Genomic DNA, 19,240 nt, shown 5'->3' with positions numbered 1-19,240 from the left:
CAGAGGGGAAAACTTAAAGCTGAATAAAGTTTAAAGTTCAATAGCTCCCTCTACTGTAGATAAACTGAAATAATCAGACAGATATTCTTAACCCTTTAAGACCTACCATAGAACCAAGTCCGCCAGAGCTTATATTATATTTTTACATGCTGTGGAGCCATTTTTGGGAGCATTTCAAGTTGCTATACATCAATACAACCATTATAGCCCAGATTTTAATAATATGTATTCATTAAGTGCATAGTAATTACATAAATTGCAAAAAAGTGCAATAAACTACAAAAAAATTGAAAATCGTTTTTGATTTTTTAACATATATTTGTAGTTAGAGAAATTTAAGAGGCTTATCCCTCAAAACTGTAAATACAAAAAAGTTGCACAAAATAGTTTCCCACCACAGGAAATTTATTTTGAGTGTCTTCATAGTTTTATTTTTGAAATACACCAATTTTTATACACTGCAGGAAAAACGAAAATAAATATTATACTGCAAATTTGCAAAAAAGCAGCATGTGCATCAAAATAAACTATTTCCAGCAGTGCAATATGAGTCCTAAGCATCCCAGAAACGACACAGAAAGTCATAAAGTCAAAGATAACTTTTAAAAAGAGCAGTATAGGCCCTGAGGCCCTGATCGCAAAAAAGACTACATTTCCGCGAAAATGACGTCACTTCCGGTTTCGGCCAGGTAATGGCGGAAATGCAAAAGTTCGCGCTGACGTCTATTCCAACGTAGGAAGTGTTTTGAACAGCTGATCAGATCGGTAAAGCGTGTTTCTGGAATATTATGTTTTTGTTCCTGCAAGCGCTTTTTATGCAGTTTTTGCAAAGCTTTATGTGGAAGGAAACCGTGACCTAGGACAAGCTGATGGCACAATATGTAAGTACAACTCCTCCGGTTTCATATGCAAAAAAAATTTTTGCGCTAGCTTACGTGGTTGCAGTGCTACCGGGATTTAAAAATAGTTACGCATAACAGAGCGTTCCCGCTCCGATCGGCTCTAAAGGGTTAATACATTAAAAAGGCTTAAAAAGTTTGTGGGAGTTGACAATTTCTCACAGCTGGTACTGTCACATGGCAACAGCCATCATTCTTTTGGAGACTGTCACTGTCACTAAAGATGTCACTTTAAAAACTCATCTGTGTAGACTATGCCAGAGGAAAAACAGAGTTTAGGGTGTTTTCTTGAAGTTTAAAACAATGATTTACTATGATCAGATGTAGGAATACTTTGTTACGGTTCTTAACTAGAATTTTCTGGTATGTGTACTTCAAGTACTGTATTTTCGTGACTATAAGGCGCACATAAAAGTCTTGGATTTTCTTCAAAAAGTGCGGCGCGCCCTATAGAGATTGAAAATGTGACGTCACTCGGGGGTAAAACCGCAAAGAATTCTGGGAACTCGTGGCAAGAGGTACTAGCGCACGCAGGCTTTCAATTGAAATCAGTCACACAGCGATAAAAAGAAACAAAAAATGCCAAGAAGCTGTTGTATTATTAACTGCAATAGCCGGTCGCATGACAGCCACGGGAAGCCGACGGGTAAAGAGATCGGTTGTTATCGGATTACGTCGTTGAAGAGAAATTGTTCGAGCCATGTTTCCGAAGTAACAAAGAGGCGACTGGATTGCAGCCATTCAAAGACAAAATATAACGTCCCAGAACACTCCAGCTCAGGTTAGTCTGCTCCAAGCATTCCCACAAAGGTCAGTCTGCTGTTGTAGTTAATGCGTCATTTTTCTTAACATAATTGGTGATACAGGTTACAAGCAAGTCTGGCGCTGAACAGAAATGGTCGCGCTATGCTCCTTTATTTATTGTGCATAAATAGTGAATTGTCCTGACACAATATTGTGTTTCGCTTCTGTTATTACCATGGTACATTGACAAAAACATACTTTTATTCACAGGATAAAACAGTTGTTTTGTATCACTAATTGCCCAGTGCGATTACAGCATACAGTATTATTGTCACTGCTACATTTCTGTGATACGTACCAGAAATTATTTCCACTACTAATTAATTACCATTGAGCTCAAAGGTCCTATTAATAAACGGTTAACGAATGTGTATTTATGACGACGATTTGTCAGACTGGTAAACTTATGATACGTACGATGGTCTTTACTTTCTACACGGTGCATTTCAAGGTCCTGTACCCATCCGTCGGTAAACTGTACCTGGGCTTGTTGCAGTGACCTGAAGTTACTAAACTTCATGAGTGTATGCACTCACTCCAAGAACCGTATAATTATAAACATGAGCGTGGTGAAAGTTGGGCAGCACGCTAACGTATTTTGTCACTCTGTTTGCTCGTAAGGGTCTAACCCTTTCACTGGTTTGATTTTTTTCCTCGTATCTTTTCTTTGACTTTTCATCAAGTCTGTCTTTTGTACATACCTTTGTACATACCTTTTTGGGGGGCAAAGAAAAAGCAAGAATTTATTGGAACCGAAGAATGAACGTTTTGCGGTGCTGCAAATGCTTGCATTTGATGCAGGTACTTGGATTGTTTTGCCACGAGTTCCCGGCATGCAATGCGCGAAAGTCACGTGGTCTGTCAATCTCTATAGTGCAGTGCGCCCTGTGTGTGTTGTAAGGAGGACGTAGTAGAGAACACCATGAGAACACTGAAGGGTGGGCGTTGATTGTATATACACCGGTACAATCGCACATACCTGTATAAAAGGACAGGTATGTGCATTATGTGGAACATCGTTGTTTTAACAACCCTGAAAATGGCAAAGAGACACGCTTATGAAGCACAGTTTAAACTGAAGGCCATCAGCTACGCAGAGGAACATGGAAATCGAGCAGCCGCGAAAGAATTTAAGATTAATGAATCGATGGTTCGCAAGTGGAGGAAGCTGGAAAACAAGCTCCGACAGGTCAAGAAGATGCAGGTGAGTTTCCGCGGACATAAGGCAAGGTGGCCCGAGTTGGAGAAAAGACTCGAGCAGTGGATCATCGAGCAAAGAACGAGCGGGAGAAGCGTTTCGACGGTTACCATTCGACTAAAAGCAGTTTTGCTAGCAGAAGAAATGAAAATTGAACATTTCCGAGGAGGTCCGTCTTGGTGCTTTCGTTTTATGAAACGGTGCCATTTTTCCATCCGGACCAGGACTACGGTAGCGCAGCAACTTCCAGCGGATTATAAGGAAAAGCTGGCCATCTTCCGCTCCTACTGCAGCAAACGCATCGCCGACAAACACATCCAGCCCAGCCACATCACTAACATGGACGAGGTCCCGCTCATTTTCGACATCCCAGTGAGTCACACTGTGGAGAAGAAGGGGACCAGCACGGTAGCGATATGCACAACGGGGTATGAAAAGTCTTCTTTTACTGTTGTGCTTGGCTGCCATGCTAATGGACAGAAACTGCCGCCTATGGTGATTTTTAAGCGAAAGACTTTGCCTAAAGAGAAGTTTCCAGCAGGAATCATCATTAAGGCAAATGAAAAGGGCTGGATGGATGAGGAAATGATGAAAGAGTGGCTGAGGGAGGTGTATGTAAGGAGACCAAGTGGTTTTTTTCCACGCATCACTATCGCTGTTGATCTGTGACTCTATGCGTGCCCATCTCACAGCCGATGTGAAAAAACTTGTGAAGCAAATTAACTGTGAGCTTGCTGTCATTCCGGGAGGCCTGACAAAGGAACTCCAACCGCTGGACATCGGTGTGAACCGGCCGTTCAAAGTAAGGCTGCGAATGGCGTGGGAGCGATGGATGACCGATGGAGACCACAGGTTCACTAAGAGTGGAAGGCAGCGCCGGGCGAGTTACGCCACAATTTGCGAATGGATTGTAGATGCTTGGGCTAACATCTCTGCTGGCACTGTTGTTCGAGCTTTCGCAAAAGCCGGCATCATTTCCGAGGAGCCGCACGGCACGGAAAGTGACTCTGACGGTGAAGAAAGTGAACCTGGAATGTTTGATGGAGATTTAGCGCAGCTGTTCAATTCAGACACAGAGGATGAGGACTTTGATGGGTTTGATTTATGATGATTACCGGTAATAAAAATGTGAGTAACCAATCTGAGTCTGAATGAAGGGAAGAGCAAAACATTAAAAGAAAATTCTGATAAATCCAGGATATATCCTGCCTTGAGTTGATCCCCGGTTAGGCCCTCCTGACTCGATTTCCTGAATGCTGCAGTTTTATCGTGGGGGATGTTGATTCCTGTGCATGAGAGTTTCTATAGATAGGTGTAAATATGGGCTGTCTGGATACACGAATGTGATGAGGTTGAGAGCCATACAGGGGTAAAGGGGTGGGGGGATGGTGGGAGGGGTTCACATGATGTGTTTTCTGTCTTGCTCACTTTTTTTTCCTTTTTTTTTTGAGTTCTTTGTTTTGTTTTGTTTTTGTTTGCTTTTAAAAAAAATTCTGTAATTATCAATTATCAATGTTGTTATGCTGTTATTATTATTATTATTATTATTATTATTATGCTGCTTGTATTTTCTGTGTTTGGTTTTCGGATGTCTGAGGTTATCCTTGAAAGGCATAGATACAAGTTGTGAGTTTTCAGTTTGTTTTTTTTGCTTTGTTTGTTTGTTGTTATTTGTTTTCCAATTTAAAAATGAAAATAAAGCTTGGGGGAAAAAATCCAGGATATATCACACACGATGACATGAAAGATTCAAAAAGATATAGTTTATACATAATTTATAGAGCTATAATCAGGGGTCAAAGTGGGTTGCAATGGCGTTTGTGGTCACGCAGCTTCAGCAAGTCTGCTAGCTAAAAGGTACAGTTGCTGTATTTATGGAGAGAAAGTGTGTGAAATAACTTCTCACCCTGGTAAAGAGATGGGTTTTTTTTTAGTTTAGTGCTGGAAAAACACGTGATCTTAAGAAAGCTCATGAAATATTTTCACATGATGAATTCAGTTGTATAAATCCACAAAGAACAATGAACATCAGAGCAGCAGTAAGCACTAAGAAAATTTCTTTCAACTCACAAAAGAAATTATGATGAGTTGCGGCAGAGTCACCCTTTACAATGTCGGCAATAGCAAATAGCAGTTTTTGAGAAGCTAATAATATTTCATTGTTACATCAATATAGCACAAAGTAGAGATAGCTTAGCAGAAAAATAGTGTAAATGTCCTCCAAATAACCATTTTACTTTCTTACTTTGAGTAGATTTAACTGAACTTTTTCACTTTTACTTAAAAAAAAAAAAAAATAAAAAAAAAAAGTATAGTATAGTATAGTAGTAGTATAGTATTATTTTTTAGAAATAGGATATGGCATTGCTCAGAGAAAGAATTACAAAATGTACATCTTGACCATAGCTACTAGGGGTGCAACGTTAGTCGTATCGATATTGAACCGTTCGATACAGTGCTTTCGGTTCGGTACGCATGTGTATCGAACAATACAAAATTGACAGTGCAGCCTAGGCGGAGCAGTCGAGTGCAGATTCACTGAGCGCAGGGCAAGCTAGCAAGACAGAAGTTAAGCTCGTTGCAACATGGCAAATTGAACCTCCCCCACCCTCATTCAGATGTGGCGTTTGGAACTATTTTGGTTTTCATGTGACGTATGACCCTGATGGTAAGCGCGTCATGGATAAAATGCTCAATTACATTGATGGGAACTAGTGCGTTAGCGCAGTTTGCTCGCTAACGTGTTGGCTGTCCAGCCCCACGCACGGGGCGATCCGCGGTAACTCGTTAACGGAGATTTGCCGTGTTGTGGCGTTAACGTAATTTCAACGAGATTAACGCTGACAGCACTAGTGGGAACACAACGAATATGGCTGCACATTTACTCTGACATCACCCTAGTGCAAAGACAAGTGGAAGCAGACAAAAACAACAAGCATGCATGCTACAAACTTTACCCGAGTCATTTAGACAGTCGTTAGCACATGATTCTCCTTATGGGGACCTGATATGTTTAATATGCTGCTGAGAATATAGCCCAGACGAAGCGTATAGTATTGCTTTTATTTTGGAAAGAGACATTTCTGTGTAATAAACTCTCTTTTCCAAAGATGAGTGATTTCTCGATCAGATATTTAATTTTTATTACTTTGTTGTTTCAGCAACATTGAATTTAAAAACTGTACTTTTGAGTTAAAATATATATTTATAATTTTAATAAATGACAAATTAAAAAGGCATGAACATTTTTTTTTGTATTGAAAAAGTATCGAACCGAACCGAACCGTGAATTTTGTGTATAGTTGCACCCCAAATACCTACATATGAAGGTTTTTCACAGGTCATTAAATAGGAACAGTCACTGAGTGAATCCGTGTACCGTATTTTCCGCACTATAAGGCGCACTTAAAATCCTTTCTCCTTTTCTCAAAAATCGACAGTGCGCCTTATGTATGAATTCTGGTTGTGCTTACTGACCTCAAACAGATTTTATATGGTACACGGCGCTCAAAAATCTGTCAAGAAAATGTTTTATTACGACTTTGGTAAGCTACGAAGTCTCGCGGAGTAATCTGGATCCAAAACTCTGTCCGCTTCAGGTCCCAAAGTCAAACGAACACTGCGGCATCACTGAGACTTAAAAACTGTCTAAATTCTTTCATCTTTAATAAAATGATCGGGTTGCTGCTTTACTATGTGTAACAATTAAGTTTAACATCCGGGCATCCATGAAAACAGAATTTATTAAATTTAACAGAGTTAGAAGTTAGCAGGAAGTCAGTGCACTAGTTTCCACCTAAACATGATATAGCATGTTCTGACTGAGAGATTTCTGAAAAAATTAAAACGCACAGCTCTGCTGTCACTTCCAACATAAACGAAGACAGAAAACTAAACAGCAGTGATGTTTGTAGGGTTACTGGAGATGGACTAGCTAGTACATAATGATTTGCTATGTGATGGATAGCCACACATCTATGTTAGCATAACATAAACACATAGACTAACTTTTTTCCACTCCATAAAAGTTAACATCAGGTTTCCTTATTGTTAGGGACAAATTCAATCGCATGGCAGGATGCTGTAAACGTACCAAACTTCAGTCAGGAGAACAACTGAGATAATCCATCCACAATGTGAAGTTAGTAATTAATATACTGAAACAACATGAGAATAGAGCAGCTGCGAGAGAATTCAACATTAATGAATGAATGGTAAGGAAGTGGAGGAAGCAAGAAGAATCAGTTGAGTAAATTTTGAATTATCTGACTGTTTTGTTTCGCTTAATGCACCTTATAATCCTGTGCGCCTTATGTATGAAAACAGACGCGTTCATCGACAGTGCACCATATGAGGTGAGGTGACGCAAAAATTTCCCCGTTGTGGGATCAATAAAGTCTTATCTTATCTTATATAATCCAGTGCACATATGGTCCAAAAAATACGGTACACCAAAAATCAGGACAAATGTTGAATAATCTATACCAGGGGTGTCCAACTCCAGGCCTCGAGGGCCAGTGTCCTGCAGGTTTTAGATGTGTCCTTGATCCAACGAAGCTGATTTAAATGGCTAAATTACCTCCTCAACATGTCTTGACGTTTTCCATAGGCCTGGTAATGACTGAATCATTGTAATGGTGTAATGGTAATAATCATTTGAGTGAGGTGTGTTGATCCAGGGTGATGTCTAAAACCTGGAGGACACTGGCCTTTGAGGCCTGGATTTGGACCAATGATAAATGCTTTATCATTTGATATAACTGATCATTACATGGATGAAGAAAACTGTTCAGACATTATGTAAGTTGTGTTCAATTAAAGCACACTGATAAGCTAGGTTCTAATTAAAATACTTTTTTAAAATACATGCCAACAAGGTATACAACAAGAGACTATTTAGTCTAGTTAGTCCAAATATTTTTCCTCATTTAGTCAACTAAGAAATTAGTCTCCAGGAACATCTCTAATGGGAAAAGAAAAGTATGAGGAAGAAGAGAAAGAGCCCATACCACATTACCTTATCACGGTGGACGCAGCCTTATGGTACGGGTACGTATGGGCTACTGTTCAATTCTATTTATAAAGTGTCAAATCACAAAAACAGTTGACTCAAGGTTCATTATATCGTAAGGTAAAGGACTTTACAATAATATAGAGAAAACCGCAACAAATGGCCCCTTATGAGCGAGCAGTTGGCAACAGTGGGAAAGAAAAAAACTCCCTTTTAATAGGAAGAAACATCAGACAGAACTACAATGCAACTGGCTGGGGTTGATGGGAGGAAGATTTAAAAAAAAAAAAAACACTATGGAAGAGAGTCAGAGATTATGATAATGATCAGTGTATAAACACATCACAAATGAAAAAGGTGAGTGACAAAGAAATACTTACAGGGAGTGCAGAATTATTAGGCAAGTTGTATTTTTGAGGAATAATGTTATTATTGAACAACAACCATGTTCTCAATGAACCCAAAAAACTCATTAATATCAAAGCTGAATGTTTTTGGAAGTAGTTTTTAGTTTGTTTTTAGTTTTAGCTATTTTAGGGGGATATCTGTGTGTGCAGGTGACTATTACTGTGCATAATTATTAGGCAACTTAAAAAACAAATATATACCCATTTCAATTATTTATTTTTACCAGTGAAACCAATATAACATCTCCACATTCACAAATATACATTTCTGACATTCAAAAACAAAACAAAAACAAATCAGCGACCAATATAGCCACCTTTCTTTGCAAGGACACTCAAAAGCCTGCCATCCATGGATTCTGTCAGTGTTTTGATCTGTTCACCATCAACATTGCGTGCAGCAGCAACCACAGCCTCCCAGACACTGTTCAGAGAGGTGTACTGTTTTCCCTCCTTGTAAATCTCACATTTGATGATGGACCACAGGTTCTCAATGGGGTTCAGATCAGGTGAACAAGGAGGCCATGTCATTAGTTTTTCTTCTCTTATATCCTTTCTTGCCAGCCACGCTGTGGAGTACTTGGACGCGTGTGATGGAGCATTGTCCTGCATGGAAATCATGTTTTTCTTGAAGGATGCAGACTTCTTCCTGTACCACTGCTTGAAGAAGGTGTCTTCCAGAAACTGGCAGTAGGACTGGGAGTTGAGCTTGACTCCATCCTCAACCCGAAAAGGCCCCACAAGCTCATCTTTGATGATACCAGCCCAAACCAGTACTCCACCTCCACCTTGCTGGCGTCTGAGTCGGACTGGAGCTCTCTGCCCTTTACCAATCCAGCCACGGGCCCATCCATCTGGCCCATCAAGACTCCCTCTCATTTCATCAGTCCATAAAACCTTAGAAAAACCAGTCTTGAGATATTTCTTGGCCCAGTCTTGACGTTTCAGCTTGTGTGTCTTGTTCAGTGGTGGTCGTCTTTCAGCCTTTCTTACCTTGGCCATGTCTCTGAGTATTGCACAAATCATACAGGTAGGGCTGGATCAGATGACCCTGAATCCACCTTTAGTTATGCTGCTGCTGCTGGGGGCTTCCCATGATGCATTGAGCTTTTCTCCTTTTCTCACCCCTTTTCACATAACGTGTTTAGACTCTGTATTTTCACTTTTTTCCACAGCATGTCTTTAGTCTCATCTTCCTCCCGTCACCCCCAACCTATCGCGGCAGATGGCTGCACCTCCCTGAGCCTGGTTTTTCAGTGGTTTCTTCTTGTTAAAACAGAGTTTTTCCTTTCCACTGCTACTAAAGTACTCAGTCATAGAGTCTGATTAAAGTGGTGGGTGGGCTCTCTAACATTTTGAAAGAAGCCAATTTAGCCTAGCGTTAGCCTCAACGTGCTTTGAGTCACAGTGGCTATATACAGTGCCTTGAAAAAATATTTGCCCTTTTGAAATTTCTTAGATTTTTTTTTCTTTGCATATTCTTCACACAGAAATGTTTCCGATCAAACAAATTTTGATATTAGAAAATTATTCCAAATAAATACAATCCAAGTAAATAGAAAAAATTTAATTATTAAAACATTATTTATTAGAGGAAAAAAAGCTATCAAATACAGTGGTCCCTCGTTTATCGTGGGACTTACATTCTAAAAATAAGCCGCGATAGGTGAAATCTGTGAAGTAGCCAACTTTATTTTTTACAATTATTATAGATGTTTTAAGGCTATCAAACCCCTCACTACACACTTTAATAATAATAATAATAATAATAATAATGGATACTTTATTGATCCCCATGGGGAAATTACTTGTTTTTCTCTGCATTTGACCCATTCACTCAGTGAAGCAGTGGGCAGCCCACTAAGCAGGCGCCCGGGGAGCAGTGTGTAGGGACGGTACCTTGCTCAGGGGTACCTCAGGGTAGCCGTTAGGTGGATTCGAACCGCCGACCTTCCGATCATGGGGTGACCACTTTACCTACTGAGCTATCCCTGCCCTATATCCCTTTATACAGTTTTCTCAGACAGGCATGAACATTTTCTCGCTTTTCTCTCTTGTTTAAACACTCTCAAAGTTCAAACCTTCGTAGAAAAATAAGTCCAGTATTATAGAATGAAACCAAAGACGCCTGCGGTTGCCTTTGACGATGCAAAATGTTTTGTCGACATTGTTGTGTTTGTTGGGGAGAAAACTTACTAACATACACAGTACAGCACTTCAGAGTCACACTGCTAGCGATCGAAGATTTATGTAAACAAGATTGATTGACAATGGTCTACAGCCAATCAGGACGCAGAACACAATGTGCTGTAAAAATATTTTTAAAAAGCATGCAAAATTGCACCCAAAAAAAATCCGCAAACCAGCAAAAGGTGAACTGCGTTATAGCAGGGGACCACTGTATAACACTGTATATGCCCCATGTGAAAAAGTAAAAAGGATGAAGGTAAATACTTTACTACGACACTTCATCTGCTGTTCACCACCTACCTTTAATGAAAAACCTGCAGATGGGACGTGGTCGGATCTTCCTGTCTGAAGGATCTTTGACCTCCCCCTCCTCCAGATCATCATCCTGCATACACATACACAAGCCAAATCATGACACTTCACAACACATCACTGTATCCAGACTATTGTTGTGAAGTGTGTGCTATTTGTATTTCAAGTGCAAAGTAGAAATTATTTTAAATGTCTAATGAGGAACAATCATTGGGGATGGGTTAAAAAAAAAAAGATTTCCTAATTCAAATCAATTTTAATTTGAATAATCCGATATCGATCAAATCCTGCAATCATTTTTTTAAATTAATGTATTTTTCCAGAAATATCAGAATCTCAGCTAAAAGCTCACAAAACTATTTCAACAACCACCAAAGAGATAAAATAGAAAAAATTAAAGAGCAGATAGACAGATTCTACACAAAGATGTAAACACACAGCTTGTTCACTCGATGGCACGGGTGCTGAAAGCCAACATCTCATCACAGAATCCAAAAATGCAGGTTTCGTCACTGCGAACTCTGAATTTTGCAGCATATTTTCAAGAGGGTTATGTGCTATAAAAGATCAGGCCAGTAAAAACTCCTTTATATTTTTCTGGGTTTTAGCCTCAGTTACTTTGACACAAAGGCATCTGCTGTGATGCTTACACCTCTGATGAAGCCTCACGAGTGTCAGCATTGTTTTTATACCTAGATGGTTTACACCAAGTTTGTAATTGCAGAGAAATAGTCCGTTCACTTTGGGCATGTCATTTTCCAGCAGGAACCTCAGAAAAACCCCTGAGGCTTTACTTTAAATAATAAGTCCAAGACTGTAACTGCTTTAGGATCCGTTTTCCTAATTTGGAAATAAATATATTTTATTTACAAGGTTTAGAGGGTTCTTTCAAAAGTACATATCCAAGATAAATTATCCTAATTATAATATTTCTGACTGAGTCAAAAACGGAATTGAATCGAACCGGGGCCTTGTGAATCAGAATTGAATCAGTTAAAAAAATCAGTGAAAATACCCAGCCCTAACAATCACTAGTGTGTGACATTCTGCTGATCCAGGCAGTTATAAGATAAAGACTTTTAGTGCCCATTCTGCCTCTCCACTAGAGGCAGAACATGACATCACTTGGCTGGTTGGTACTAACAGACTTGTTAGCCCAGTCTGTTGACAGGAAAAAGAGGACACCAAGACTAAAAAGCCGTCTAATGGTAGCCGCTTTTGCACTTCTCTTTGCTGCAGCAATCAGTTTTATGTTTAAAAAAAACCCCACAAGTACATTCTGTCCACTTTTACGCTCTGTCTTTTAGGCAGTAAGTGCCTCCTCGTTGTTGGCTAGCTAAAATGAAACAGGAAAATCCACCTGTTAGCTGTAACGTTGGGGTTTGTAGAATACGTTCTGAATCAGGTACACTGACAAGTTGCATTTCAACACACTGATTTTTTTTTTCTTTTCTTGTCAGGTCAGGTGTACAGGCCGAGGAGCGCAATCACCTAGAGCTGGGCGATATATCGAGTTTTTAAAAAATATCGATATATTTTTATACGAGATATAAGATGTGACAATATCCTTTATATCGATATAGTCTATGTTACGTTATAATTATACTTGTGGAGCCACAAGTTTGCCTCTCTTTCGTCCACTTTCGTCTTTACGCAACGTTACTCGGCCTCGCCTCTCCTTCACTGAACACAACTCCCCCTCCTCCCCCATCGCTTCACCTGCAGGAAGCGACAAGATGGACACGGCAAATCTCCGTTAACGAGTTACTGCGCATCGCCCCGTGCGTGGGGCTGGACGGCGTCAACGTGTTAGCTAGCTAACCATGCTAACGAGCTAACCACGCTAACGCCATGCAGCCCAGAGGGGCTGCACGGACTAAAATCCTTTCATTTTCTCAAAAGTTGACAGCGCGCCTTATGTATGAATTCTGGTTGTGCTTGATGGCCGCGAACCGATTTTATGTGTTACACGGCGCTCAGCAATCTGTCAAAAAATGTTTTAGTACGACTTTGGTAAGCTACGGAGCTGCACCGCTTGATGGATTGTCGGAGCATTACGGCTGAGCCTCGCGGAGTGATACGTACTGTGCTTCAACGTAATATTACCCTACTGTGTATAAGGACTATAAATGGCACCTGTTAAGAGACGTGGTTGCGAAGCGGATTTCAAACTCCAGGCTGTCAGTCACGCAGTACAAGTTGGGAACAGAGCAGCTGTGAAATCTGTCTTTGTTATTGTGCTCAGCATCTTTTAGTTTACATTTTGACTGCACAATTGTGAGCTTTTTGTTATGCACAAAAACAACATTGTTTTCTTTTATTTATGGAGCATTATTATTTAATAAATGCTCATAATTTATTTTTGAGTAAATTTTATGTACATCTGCTCTATGTTAATAAAAGTGCCTGTGTGACATCTGGGACACAGCTTTGACTAAGAACTCTCTTTTTGTTCTTTCTTTATGGCTTTAAAAAAAAATATCGAGATATATATCTTATATCGCCATCCAGCTAAAAAATATCGAGATATGAATTTTGGGTCATATCGCCCAGCCCTACAATCACCTGATGTCTTCATGATGTGTCCTTCGGATGCTCATTGGGCAACATGTCTGACAATCCCCATTATATGAAACGCTGCCTTCAATTTGGAGACAGTACTAGGGCTCACTCCAAACAATGTTAGAACTTGTTTTTTTGAAACATCAAAGCCAATTTTCCATCAGTACCTACTCAGATCAACTCATAACGACTCAACTGGTTTTCCATTATATTTCAGTACTATCTTTTGTGCATGCTCGTCATCATAGCAACAGTGCCAAGCATCCTGTGACGTAATTAACATGCGACACGAATGCTACAACAAAGATGGACGCTGAGAAAACAATATACTTGGTGCTTGGTCTGTGTTTTGTTTTTGTTTTTTTGTCAGACTCGGGGAACATGACGTTGTTTTTGTTTAGCCATTTCCCTTGTTGCCGGGTTTCAAAAATAGTGGTTTTGACTTTCGTGAATGAGAAGCTCTCATGACTCATTGAGTGATGCTACTGACCAACCAATAGGTGGCATGCAATCTAATGACGTCACATTTTAGTACTTGCTCAGATCGCTTGGAACCCCGGCTGAGTAAATAGCAAAAAACTGGTAACTGGTAGCCCTAGTAGTACCTGGTACCAGTTACTAGGGCTGCTCGATTATGGCAAAATGATAATCACGATCATTTTCACTGAAATTGAGATCTCGATTATTTGACAATATTTATTTAACAATAACAATGTATTGAATAATGACTTTAAAGATTGTCAAAAAATAATATAAAATAGTGTGCAAATACTGATAACAGTGCAAATGTTTGCAATATAAAAAATAAATGAAAAATGTAAACATCTATGTTTAGTAAACTTCGCAGTGTTGCTCTGTGGTGCAGCTACGACACCGTAGCAAAGTTTACACACTATGTCTACTTGATCCACGTCTGACTCTGCGGACCCATAATGTTTCCACACCACTGAAGTTTTTTTTTACCTCTCTTTTCAACCAGCGGCAGTCACTCTCCTCTCCAGATAACTTCTGCTTAGCTTTCCGAGCTTCCCTCGGGTCCTCTTAATCAGCGGTCCCCAACAGCCGGGCCTCGGACCGGTACCGGTCCGTGAGTCGTTTGGTACCGGGCCGCGAGAGTTGAGGCTCAGGTGTGAAATGTATAGTTTTCAGGGTTTTTATCGGTTTTCAGTGTTATTTTGTTATCGTTTTTATCGTTTACTTGGTTTTCCTGGGTCTTTTCACGTGTGTTATGAATAAATCTTTTTTTTCGGTACCGGTACTAGTTTTATTTTGTTGTATGTATCCACGACACCTTAAAGGCCGGTCCATGAAAATATTGTCGGGCATAAACCGGTCCGTGGCGCAAAAAAGGTTGGAGACCGCTGCTCTTAATTGTTGTGACACGTGTTCAAAATGCAGAGAGGTGCGCTCGATTTGCCACACGGAGCAGCGCGAGAGTAAAGTACGAGGGAGGGGCTAATAATCGGCTCAGTCATTTTTAATGATCGTTGAAAGCCCAGATCGTAATCGTGATTAAAATTCGATTAATTGAGCAGCCCTACCAGTTACTATGACCTAATTCTAAAATGACCGAATTAAGAATTCACACCCTTAAAACCCTTGTGTTTACATTCTGTAGTGCGCACAACAAGACATGCCTAGGCATGTCAGAGAACAAGAACCCAAAACCCCCGCAAAAAAAGAACTAAACCAAAACACTTAAGTTGAAAGCAAAACCTTTTTCACCACTTAAGGCAGAAGCAGGCTACAAATACACATAGGACTATGGTGGAGCAAATGGGTTGTCCAGAAGTTGTTATGGCTGCCTATACTGTGGTGTGTAAAAGTGTTTTGCCCACTTGCTGATTTCCTATTGTTGTATATGTCAGTCACACTTAAATGTTCAGATTATCAAAAAATGTAAACATTAGCTAAAGATAACAAAAGTAAACATGAAATTCGGTTTCTACATGAAGGTTTTTATTATTAAGGGGGAAAAATTCCAAACCTACATGGCCCTGTGTGAAAAAGTGATTGCTGCTAAATCCATTGCAATAATTGGGAATAAGTATCTTGGAGGGCTGTGGAGGAATTTTGACCCACTCATCTTTGCAGAATTGTTGTAATTCAGCCAAATTGGAGGATTTTTTAACAGGAACCACCTTTTTAAAGGTCATGCCACAGGAATTTCAATAAGATTCAATTCAGGACATTGATTGCCTGTTCCATAGTCTTCATTTTGTTTCTCTTAAGCCATTCAAAGGTGAACTTGCTGGTGTGTTTTAGACCATTGTATTGATGCAAAAGACAATTGTGCTTCATCTTGAGGTCATAAACACATGGCCAAACACTGTCCTCCAAGAGCAGAATTAGCAGTATCTTCCCAAAAGCCTTGGGGATCATAGAGATATTTCCTGGCAAAACTTATTCACCCCCCCCCCACGCACCTTCATTTAGAAATTTAATTTTGTGTTTACTTGTGTTATCAGTGTGTAACATTTACATTTGTTTGATGATCTGAAACGTTTAAGTGTGACAAACATAGAAATCAGGAAGAGAGTCAGAAAGGGGGAAAAATACTTTTTCACACTAGTCTATAAAACATTCAAAACTGAAAACATATTTCTAGTTTTAGTTATTTGACCGTATCTGTGCAGAGGTTTTAAAGGCCCAAGATGCTTTTGTTTTGTACAGCTCAAGTTGTTAAGCTGTTATTTTATACTTACTAAATACTAACACTACTAAATTTAAAAATTGTATCAATAACAATATTATTTCTGCTTAGCATCGTAAATATTGTTATCACAAACATTCTTGAAATATTGTGATGTAATTATGAGGCTATATCACCCAATCCCAATGAAATACTTGTGTAAAACCCCTTGAATTAAAATTGAAAATCTGTACTTCAACCACATTTTGATTTGATTAAAAATCTAATGTGATAGTGTACAGCGGCAAAACTTTCCAGAACTACTTGATTTAAAAAAATAAATAAAAAACAAAACAGAATTGCATTAACGCATCAGTGGTGGGCCGAATATCAGTATATGTATTATATTGCAAAGGGACTTGTATTGTGTGCTTTCTCATCCACAGCTCTATTCAGGTTTTACAAGAATGTATAAGTCAACTATTAATCAAATACTAACTCTATTTGGACGTTTTTTGGTTTTCCCTCTTTTGCTCTTCACACAGACCGTTTACTCGCATGCTAAAACGTGACTCGTGAGAAGAATATGGACTTCAAACACAAAAAGAAAGAAGAAACCTTTGAGTTCTGAAAATGTTAAGCCTACAAGGCTTCATATTCTTATTTCCCTATTATGAGAGTGTAACACACACTCAACACACTCAGCAGTAGCATAAAGAGCATCCAGCCAAATTAGGTCCAGTCCACTTGGATTTTTTTTTCTCTTCAGATTTAACACCACTCTTTATGTTTAAGGCTATTTGTTCTAAAGGTTTATCAATAAAACAAAAACACAGTAGCAGTGCTTCCTGACTAAAGGCTTATTTTCAAACACAAGGGATTTTTACAATTTACCTGCACTCAGCAAATCAGGCAGCACTACTACCAATAGAACTACAATAACTTACATCAATCTCTCCTTCATCAATTTCTCCATCATCCTCATCCTTCTTCTTGTCTCTGAAGGATTCCTGGCGTATCCTCTCCGGCCCTTTCGACCCATCTGTCCTCCTGGATTCGCTGTGTTTAGGAGATGGTGGAAGGATTGATTTTTTCTCCTTTTTACTGCTTTTGTCCTCGCTTTCCTCCTCATCTTCATCTCCCTCTACTTTTGTGTCTTCCTCATCGTCCTCCTCGTGTGTAGGGATGCCAGGCTCCTCTGGGACCTCCTCATCATAATCAAGCTCATGTTCGTCCAGTTCCCGGGAAACTGACACAGAGTCATCCTTCACTTCCCTTAGCGCAGCAGCTCTCCTTGTCTCTTCATCTCTTATTCTTCCATCCTCTTCATCTTTGTTTTTGTAATCCTCCTCTTGATCATCCACTTCAGCTACCTCACATTCTGCAGAGGCAGCTTTTATGTAGTCATCATATCCTTCCTTCCAGTCTTCTCCATCTTTTCCAGCACTAAGGCTCTTGACATGTTCTGGCTCAGAGTCTGGGGATAATGGAGTGCTAACAACTCTCTCCTCATCCTCCTTTCTTTCCCTCTCCTCCGCCACCTGAGGACTGTCTTCATTCCCCTCCATAAGCACAATGCTCTCATCATCCTGTCCCAACTCTCCCATTTCTCCAAAAGGTTCCTCATCCTCTGGCTCCGACACAAAGTCAGGCACCACCTCATCCTCCTCTTCCTCTAATTCCACATGTTTTCCATGGCTTTCCAGCATTTCTATGTCCCCTTCTTCATTGAGGATCTCGCTGTCTGAAATGACCCTGTCCTCCTCTTCATTAGGAGACTCCAGCAACTCACTGTCAGAAAGACCCTTCTCCTCCTCCTCAGGAGACTGAGGGGACTGGGTAGGGCTTTCAGGAGTATCCATGTGAATCCACTCTGGTGCAAAACAAAAACAAAAAAAGCAATCTGCCAAAAAAAAGAAAGAAAAGACAACTGTATGTCACCAGTAATCTGATAGCAATTAAATACTGTTTAATGTAATGCTACGTGCCTTTTGTTAATCGATTTAAAAACAGTCAATTAAAAACAGTCACAATTAACCAATAAAATGTCTATAATCACAAATTAAATTTAAAATGATGCACCACAAAAATATGTTAATTCCGCTACCCACTGAAAGAAAAATGGTACAGTTAACTTTTATAGTAATATATAACTGTCATACACCATAACGTTAAATACTTGTTTTTGTTCATTTGGTGATAGCTGACACAAAGAACGGAAAAGAACCGATTTCTATTAACTTTGATAACACCGTTCCTGAGATTAAGACGTAGCTATATGTTGATCACAGCAGTATATGTTTTATATGAAATTAGTTTCCGGCGCTGCTAATTCACCAGCAAAGTAAACGTTAGCTATAACAAGCTAACTAACAACCACCATTTAGTTTTAGGTGTATATAAGTCTCCATATAGCTCCATGGTACAACTACATGTGTATACATAATTAGATAACATGCTCAAGTTTATAAAGACTACAGGTTTCCCTGTAGCATAATGTCACTGGTAACACTTACAATGGCTGGGTCGCGCTAGTTCGCAACAAGGCCCATAACTTGGCGGTGCGAAGACAAAGCTAATAACGAGTAAAGTGTCCCCAACCTATGGATAGTTTTCTTCAGCGATTATAAACGCTTGGCTTAACCGTACAAATAAGTGGACACTACCGGTTTAGTACGAAGCGTTCGCACCAGTACACTTGGCCGTCTTACGGTTAACAATGTAGCCTCCCCTGAAGCTAAGCTAAAAGAGCAAGTACACTGTGCTAGGAGCTAACAACACATTTTTAATCACCTTGCCGACACGAAGCTCTATAAAGACCACGCCTCTACCTTTTCAGCTGCACTCTCTCGCGGATATAACTTTTTACAGTCTGCAATAAATATTAGACGGTTTTATTTTTAGCCGCTGTAGCGATGAAAATAAAACACCCTGCACGGCACAGCGAGAGCGGCCATTACCTCAACGTCATCAAAATACGACAACCGTGTGGTTGGAACCGCGCTGAAAGCTAATCAGGGCAGATCTGAGATCAGTATGGTCCAACGTTGACAGGAGAATATCTGTAATATTTTAACAATGTTGTTAGACATACATGATTTTTAACCAGTTACTTAGAAATAATGGAAGACATTTTTGGGGAGCAGTTACGTCGTTCCATGTAAGTATTATTTTTGATTAATGTTTTCTCTTCAATTCACTTGGTGAACTCTCATCTCTGTTGAC

The 19,240-nt window shown here is 39.7% G+C and overlaps 1 protein-coding gene across 1 annotated transcript in view; it reads right to left on the bottom strand.

Annotated features, from left to right (window-relative positions):
- Positions 1–18,957, bottom strand: part of zc3h18 (zinc finger CCCH-type containing 18) — a 59,798-nt gene extending 40,841 nt beyond the window's left edge. The window contains exons 1-3 of the mRNA XM_085359518.1: positions 18,532–18,957; positions 16,963–17,918; positions 10,810–10,894 (exon numbers count right to left, since the gene is read on the bottom strand). Of these exons, the coding sequence (XP_085215644.1) occupies positions 10,810–10,894; positions 16,963–17,877 (1,000 nt within the window). The 5' untranslated portion in view covers positions 17,878–17,918; positions 18,532–18,957. The remainder of the gene's footprint in view (positions 1–10,809; positions 10,895–16,962; positions 17,919–18,531) is intronic.
- Positions 18,958–19,240: the final 283 nt, after the last annotated feature.

The sequence above is a fragment of the Diplotaxodon limnothrissa genome, linkage group LG7 (assembly GCF_057381915.1).
Source record: "Diplotaxodon limnothrissa isolate DT_005_m linkage group LG7, D_limnothrissa_male_GT1.1, whole genome shotgun sequence".
NCBI classification, from domain to species: Eukaryota; Metazoa; Chordata; class Actinopteri; order Cichliformes; family Cichlidae; genus Diplotaxodon; species Diplotaxodon limnothrissa.
This window is presented reverse-complemented; position numbering and strand designations above follow the sequence as displayed.